This window comes from Rattus norvegicus, chromosome 15 (assembly GCF_021556685.1).
Source record: "Rattus norvegicus strain SHRSP/BbbUtx chromosome 15, alternate assembly SHRSP_T2T, whole genome shotgun sequence".
NCBI classification, from domain to species: Eukaryota; Metazoa; Chordata; class Mammalia; order Rodentia; family Muridae; genus Rattus; species Rattus norvegicus.
The window spans coordinates 7,969,336-7,977,103 of record NC_141548.1 but is presented as its reverse complement, the minus strand read 5'-3'; the positions used below and the strand labels follow the sequence as shown (position 1 = coordinate 7,977,103).

Sequence of the window (7,768 nt, the reverse complement as noted above, 5' to 3'; positions counted from 1 at the left end):
TGTTTCTCCTTTGTTTGTCATTATAAAGGAAGCTAAATTTGTGAGCACAAGGATAAAGCAAGGATAATTTTCGTCATGTATGTGGGATCCACAGAGCACGATACACTGTCTACATCAAAAGCACAGTTTCCTGTGCAGCTCTGGCTGGCTGTGAACTGATGGTGAAGCCTAAGCTGCATGAGACTTGCAGAAAACCACTGTTGCCTTACACTTGTGCTGTTACAGGAGGAAGAACCACACATGACTCAGGACGGTCTTGTGAGTGAAGGGTTAAAGGTCACATTTTTATTTATTGGCAAAAATTAATTTATTCGAGAACATTTTAAAGTGGGGAGTCAATGAGTTCAATGTATATAGCCTTAAGAATATAGCATATTAATTAAAAAACTAAAGTTAACAAATAAATAACAAAACTTCAAACGTAAACAAATAAAACCAAATGCATAAAACCAAACTTCAAACTAAAAACAAATATAACAAGTAAATTAGTCAGCATTCAATTCCTGCTGATTCTTCAACATATAACTCCAGCCTGTTGCTGGCCTTGCAAACACAGCAGAACGGCAGGTAAGATGGTAAAAATCTCCTCAAGATGAATGTAGACCTGCCTCACTCGGAGTGGTTGGTTGTTGATGGACAAGTCCTCAAAAGGTTAAACGTGAGGCGTGTTCCAGGCCACATCTCAAGGTCTTTCAAATTTAGCCCAAGATTGGTATGGTTACAAGGACTGAGATGTGGGAGGTGGTGTCAATCTTTGCACCCTCAGTGCTCCTGGTGGACAGTTCTGTCTCTGAGAGCTGTAATCCTGCTCTGTGCCCTGGGAAAGCTTCTGCTGCAGTGTTCAGACCTAGGGGTGGAAAAGGCCTGGTGAGAACCTGCCATGTCACTTATCCCATACACAGCAGCACAATTCAGCAGGATAATCCAGTATGATCTTTCATCTGAGGTCATTCTCTCATGCCCAAGAGAGAAGGGTAAGAGATCCCACAGGCCTGCATATTTGCCCAGCTTTTAAAACTGCTAAAAATTAAACAGTGAACAGCAGATAATTCCAATCATACGTATACATTATATTTTAATATCATGTAGCAATGTCTCAATGTCAGATGAGGAGAGATATGAACAAACTAGAAAACAATAGGAAGGCCTTGGAAGTCTGGCCATCACTGAAATGAAGACTATTATTATTCCTCCAGTGCAGGAATATGCCTGGGGTCCACATGACAACCTCAAAATCTGCAAAGACCCAGAGAAACAATATCTCAAGAAGTACATGCACACTGAAGTGATATTATACTTGGCAAGAATAAGCTGCATGGAAATCTTGCCGAGGGTAGGCATTGAAGTCCAAAGGAGATACTCATGCAGAAAATAAACTATACCACTCCTTTGTTTATGGGTATCGTAAAACTATTTGTGGGGAGACCTAAAGGCACTGGGCTCAGATAATACAAGAGAGCACAGACTGGAGGGATCAGTACACAATAGCCAGAATCTCTATGGATCACATACACTTCATGGACGGAATTTCTTTTAAAATGGACAAGAAAAATATTCTGAGCTGCTCCTAGGTGACAGGTGCTGAGAACTATGGAGAAAGTCACACACCCAATAAGACAGTTTATAAGTACAGGGAATCTACTTGGGTCCTCTCATCCTGTGCTTTCAAATCCTCTCAGTGACACCGAAATGATGCTGCATCTTCTCAGACAAGGCCTTTTGCTCAGTGACCAGTTTTTGCTGATTCAGGGGGTCCTGCAGACTTTCCTCCATTCTCTCCTCATCCTGGTCATTAGAAGATTATATTGTCCATGGAGACATACATGTATACAGACACAGACAGACAGACACCCAGACATACACACTTTTGAACTCACCCAAATATATTTGTTCACATATACAAGCAGAGTATTTTGCAGAATGTGGTTAGTTTCCCAGTTAATGGTAATAGAAGGGATCACCCAGTCTACTATTGTGGCATAAGAAAAAAAAAACCTGGAGTGGAGTAAGTACACTGAGCATAGCCTAAAGACAGCTCAGCCAATAAAGTGTATTCCCCTGAAAATCAGAAATTAGAAATGTGACATCTAGGCCTGTTAGCCAAGCCTGCTTAGCAAGGTCACAGGAGGCTGATTTCAGGAAACAGAGCACTGGGGGGGGGGGGGGGGGCAGGTGAGCCTCTTCAGTCCTCTGCTCACTGTTTCCCAGTGCATGCAAAGTGAGCTGCATTTTTCAATATGAGGTCCCTTTACCATACAGTACCTGACAGGGGAAACAAACTACCAGCACAAACAGCTAGGAAATCTCCATAACCACAATCCAAGGTAAAACTTGGACTGGGATGCTATCAGATATAATTCAAGTAGGAGAAGGCTAATTCAAAGCCAAATGCTGGCAGATATAATCAAACTCAGCCGCAGTCCATGAAAGGGCTGGACAACATTGTACCTTTTCACTTTCTGACTGATGGACATCTGGGTAATTTTGCTTCATGGCTGCTCTGAGGTGAACCACTAAACACTAATGTGCCACAGTTTCTCTGCTCACACCTACTTCTTGTTCTGCAATCGCTGTGTCAAAAGGTTGAACTTTCACAAGAGTTGTACATGGCTTCTCACAGGGCTACCCATTTGACACCTCCAGCAATGTCTGAGGGTCATCACTTTTCTAAACCCTCCTTACAGATGATTTTCACTCAGATCAAATGATTTTGAATAACAATGGTTAAGATTGCCACAACACAACACAGGGTGAGAGCTGTGGACTGTTTTGAGCCTAAGTTTCTGTCTGAGGCAAAGATGTGTTTACACCTCAGCATAACTCCTGGACATCTTCTGCCTGAAGATTCAACTCTAAGCAAATTAATCTTTCAAATAACAAATTCCAGACCAAATTCCAAAGCCAAGGTGTATTCAACCAAGTTTAGGCCAATCTGGAGAGAAAGTGGTGGCAGGTAATGATTAACATAACCAGGATGCTGAGAAGACACAACAAGCCACATGACCTTCCAGTGTTACTATACACCGAGAGGAAAGAAGGCAGAAGAGCTCTGAGTCATCAGTTTCTATACTGAGGTATATAGATTTCACACAGCAGCCTCTCCTCACATCCCTGTACCCTATTCCTGAGTTTTCTCCAAGTAATATCAATGTTTATGAATAGTTTTCCCAGTGTAAATAGTTTGAATAGTGATCAAGACCCCATTAAGAACAGTTTAAAATGTAATTGGAAAGATTATGTTTTCTCTTCTTCTTTCTTTCTCAGAGTGTTTGTGGCGTGTGTGTGTGTGTGTGTGTGTGTGTGTGTTTGTGTGTGTGTATACTTTTACATGTTTCTAAATATGCACATATAGACTTATACAATATATATAAATATATATATGTGTCTGTGTTCAGAAACTTGATGACTTCACACACATGTGAAAAAGCACACATATACACACACTTATATATATAAGACCCCCATATCACAAACAATTAAAACAAACAACTTCCAAAGTACAATATACACCATAGTCATAAACATGATCACACATATATGTACCCACAAACACACAAAAAACACCCCCCCACACACAGAGTCAGAGAGAGATGGAGAGAGGGAGGGAGAGAGAGAGAGAGAGAGAGAGAGAGAGAGAGAGAGAGAGAGAGAGAGAGAGAGAGAGAACAGAAATCATAAGTGAGAAGCAGAAAAGAATGGGGAGGCCATCATGCTGGAGGAACAGTTGTTGAATACAGATGAGGCAAAGGAAATGTGTCAAGTGAGAGCTTAGACACTGCTGTCCATCCCTTATAGAGTAAACCTGTGTAGGGAATGCACTTTTTGGGCACACTAGGTTGAGAGAGCTGGACAAAAATATCCCTCTAATCCTCACATATCTCACACAAACCCTCACCCTGAGAGAAGTCTTTCCTACATCCCTGTTCATCCAGTCAGCTCCAGGACATAAGCCAAAGGAAAGAACACCAAAACACTGACATAAAACAGGACGGACAAACTGCTTCTCAAGCTCTGTCACTAGAAACCACGATTTGGACAGGCAGGAGGGACCATTTTCAATGTACAGGGAAAAGGAGAGAAAGTCCACAAGCCCCATCATGATTGACAATGAGAGCCATTCTTTTGGCAATTGAACTGAACTCTAATCAGTTCTGTGCACTACAAAGACGGCTACCACATGGCATCCCGCTAGCATAATGGCATGTAAGTGTGCAGTGTGTGATCGATCAACAGATCCCCCTTAAGGAAATGCATTTTCTAGTTGAGCAGGAGGATTTGGTTGTCAATCCTCCAGTTTCTTGCATGAAGTTAACATCACAGAAAGTTTTGTAAATGTTCAAAGAGATGAACAACTGGATGAGACCTAGGAGAGTGTCTGGATAAGGTGGAGAAAGGTTAAACTGGTTTGACTTGGTTTATGCTTAGATATCAGGAAAACCTGCCCTTGATGCTTCATTCATCCTACCTGAGGCTGCTTGTTACACGGATTTTCATACTGGCTTCCCCAAAGAACCTTGTTGTTTCCTTAATGGACTCTTCCAGTGCAATCTGTTCCCATAGAAGCTCCCTGTTCTCATGCCGTGCTCTCTGGGCATTGTTCTTCAGCTCAAACAACTCAGTTAGGAGGGGGCAGAAGCTGCGGCTGAGACACAAAGAAAAAATGGTGACTCCCAGCCGGTCTCCAACTTCCTCCCACGTCTCCAAGTCCATTACTCCTTCTAGGGTCCTGATCTGAAGAGAGCCCCAGATTATAGTCCAAGTCCACAGTAGCCATGGAGCATGACCTAGAGACAGGTCAAATGGAGAAAAGAGCCACATTCCAGAAGACTCAGGGCACTTCTCAAAAACCTGACACCATTGATTCAAGTTTTTCCCAGAAGAGGACTTAATCCCCATGTGTGCTTATTTGTCCATTTTATTAGAATATCGCTTGGAGGCCAATCTTTCTGTGTCCTGTGTGTCCTAGAGCCTTCCTTAGACACAGGCTTCCTGGTCCGCTTCAAACACTAAAAAGCCTGAACCTCACTTTACTTCAAAGATAAGAATGGGCTGACACATGCTGTGCACTGTGCTGGGGTCACAACCTTGTAAGTTACTCACCAGTACCAGTCATTTTCCAGTGTGAGGTGTGTACATTTGACCAAAGCTCTATTGACCTGCTCGCTCATTTTCTTCATGTCGGTCATCACTTCCTGGTGCTGCATCGTGAGCATCTCAGACTCAAAGTTGTTCCTGTGGTAAGGCATGGTCCAAGGATGAAATAACATTATGAATGAAGGATTCAAGAATTACATGAATTCAGACTGAATCCTGAACTACCCCAGCCTAGGACATGCCACGCCCTTGCTTCTTGGTACTGGGTCATTTGATATTTATTAAGTTTATTATTGTGAACACGGAGACAGCAGTGCCAGGAAACAGAAGGAGGGAGCTGATTTGCTTGAGCTCCCTGAGGGGGTTTGAAGGAATAGACTAGCTTGCCAAGAACATTCGAGGACCCTGTGTCACAATCCAGGCTCCAACTTAAGCCCATGAAGACTATTCTCCTGTTCTTAGGTAACAATTCTCAATCATAGAATCTATTGCTACATGAAAACCCAAAGGAACATGAACAGTATTTACAGGGAAAAGAATTTATAACACGCGCCAGGAGATTCCCATGTGCGTCCACCTGAGCAGATGTGAAATGTTCTACTGCTCACAGTGAGGCTCTCACCCTCATCATTATCATGCCATGGAAATTGACACAGGATAATTCTCAGGCCAAATCAGTACATAGAATACCCAGATCTTAAGTGATACACACAAACACACTCACACATGCATACACACATACAAACTCACACAAAACACACACACACACTCTCTCTCTCTCTCTCTCTCTCTCTCTCTCAAATACAATTAGAATGCCAATTAAATATAAGGATGTGGCATTATCTCCAAATACAATGAATAAAATCAGAGAAAACTAATGATCCCCTGTTGTCAGTCCAGTCACACACTGTGAGGCAGCAAGTGGGATTGGGTCCCTCCAGCTCTTCACAGGACCTATTGAACCCAAAGCACCTCCACATCAATTACAACAATGATTGGTCATAATCAGAGCACCTAGAAATTCCCACAAGCCAACACCTGTCCAGTCTCCTTAAACCACACAATGAGAGCTCACACACTACTACCCTCACTCCCAGACTGTGATTCAATCAGGCCACAGGCTATGATTTACGTTTGTAGGAATTAAAATAGCCTGTGCCACCATCCCATTCCCATCTGAACTTCACATTCTGATGCAATCAGGAAAGTGATTTTGACCATGAGGACACCCTGGAGTTGTAGCCTACTGTGATGTGAGGAAATGTGGATTTAACAGAACTTGCATTGTGACTACCTGTCATTTAAATTCTTTCCCGGGTAATCGGCCAGGATACTCCTGAGTTCATCTCTCTCCTTCTGCATCTTCTGGAGAGCAATTTTGATGTTCTCCAAACGCTTCATTCTCTCCTCTTCAACAGGTGTCGTGGAGGGTTGGGACAATGCCTTCTGATCAAACTCTGTAGGTAGATAAACACCAGTAAACAGGCATATATGTGGACACAGTGTCAAGGAAAACTATGCTTAGTCTAAACAGAAGTCTGAGGATGAACAGTTCTACAGATACAGTGAATCCCTGACAGAGCAAGAAAGCTATCTTTAAGCTGAACTCAGCTAGGTCCTTGTTCCCACCATCATAGCCATATGATGACATATGCCATCATAGATATAGACCACACCTCCTAAATTCATTCCTCTGTCACTGAAATTCTAAAGCTGGCCTAAACAAGAAGAATTGGAGGACCTTCTCAGCTAATGTCTGATGTGAGGCAGGTAAGTCCTTGAGTTCAAACTGCTTAACATCTTGAATCCCTAATCATGTGTGTTCAAGGACAAAGTAACTGAGACCTTGATATATGACCAGGAGAGTATCCCTCTTGGCATCAATTACCCAAGTAATCTACAGGACACTGCTGAGAATGAAGTGTTTCAACAGCCGATCCTGGAAGAGACACTTTGTTATTCTTATAAAGGTTCATCCTGGTACTCTTTGACACTGCCCAGGACACTAAAGAGATCCAAGGAAAGCCCCTTGACATATAACAGTTCTTGGTTTTCTGTCAAACTAATGATCAGAAATTATTGTGTCTGGGTCAGCCATTAGGAAGACTGAGGCTCTAAATCATACGTCCTACTCCTGGAAGGACCAACACAAGCCAACCTCCTCCAGGGAGCTCCCCTTGCCCTGCCCAGTACTCACTTGACCTCCTCAAGGACCTTTCCATTCGTCTTCTTCTCCAACATGATAGAAGGCTGGCCTCCCTCTGCCTTGGTCTGGTGCCTGCATGGATATGATTGTCCCTCCGAAAGAGACTGAGGATCCTGGAGAACATGCCTCCTCGGGAACCCATTAGGAAATGAAGGGAAATCGCTCAGGCAGTTGGTGTCACCACAACACTGCTGACATCACAGAACATTCTAGTGTCTCCTGGATACAAGAGAATTTCCAAGGAAGACACTACCGGTGATGTCACTGGGAAATGCCATAGCTTACTTGCTAACTACCTCTACCAGACTGACCAGGTTCTGCAGTGGCTTTTCCAGAGACTCACATTTGAGCCAGGGAACACCCATTCACTCACTCTCCTTCCAGAGCTTCAGAGTTCTCACTCCTTCATTACAACTCAGTTGCTGAGGAGAGGGAGAGTTGAATCAGGCCTTGAAATGGATAGAACAT

At 43.1% G+C, this 7,768-nt stretch overlaps 1 protein-coding gene across 1 annotated transcript; it reads right to left on the bottom strand.

Moving 5' to 3' along the window:
* Nucleotides 1-253: 253 nt before the first annotated feature.
* On the bottom strand, nt 254-7,519 carry LOC134481943 (uncharacterized). Its single transcript, XM_087586755.1, has 5 exons — nt 7,292-7,519; nt 6,389-6,551; nt 5,101-5,232; nt 4,466-4,642; nt 254-847 (listed from the first exon to the last, which is right to left on the bottom strand). Exons 1-5 carry the CDS (start codon nt 7,440-7,442, stop codon nt 763-765), a joined length of 708 nt encoding a protein of 235 aa, XP_087442881.1. The 5' UTR covers nt 7,443-7,519; the 3' UTR covers nt 254-762.
* Between the last annotated feature and the right edge of the window lie 249 nt (nt 7,520-7,768).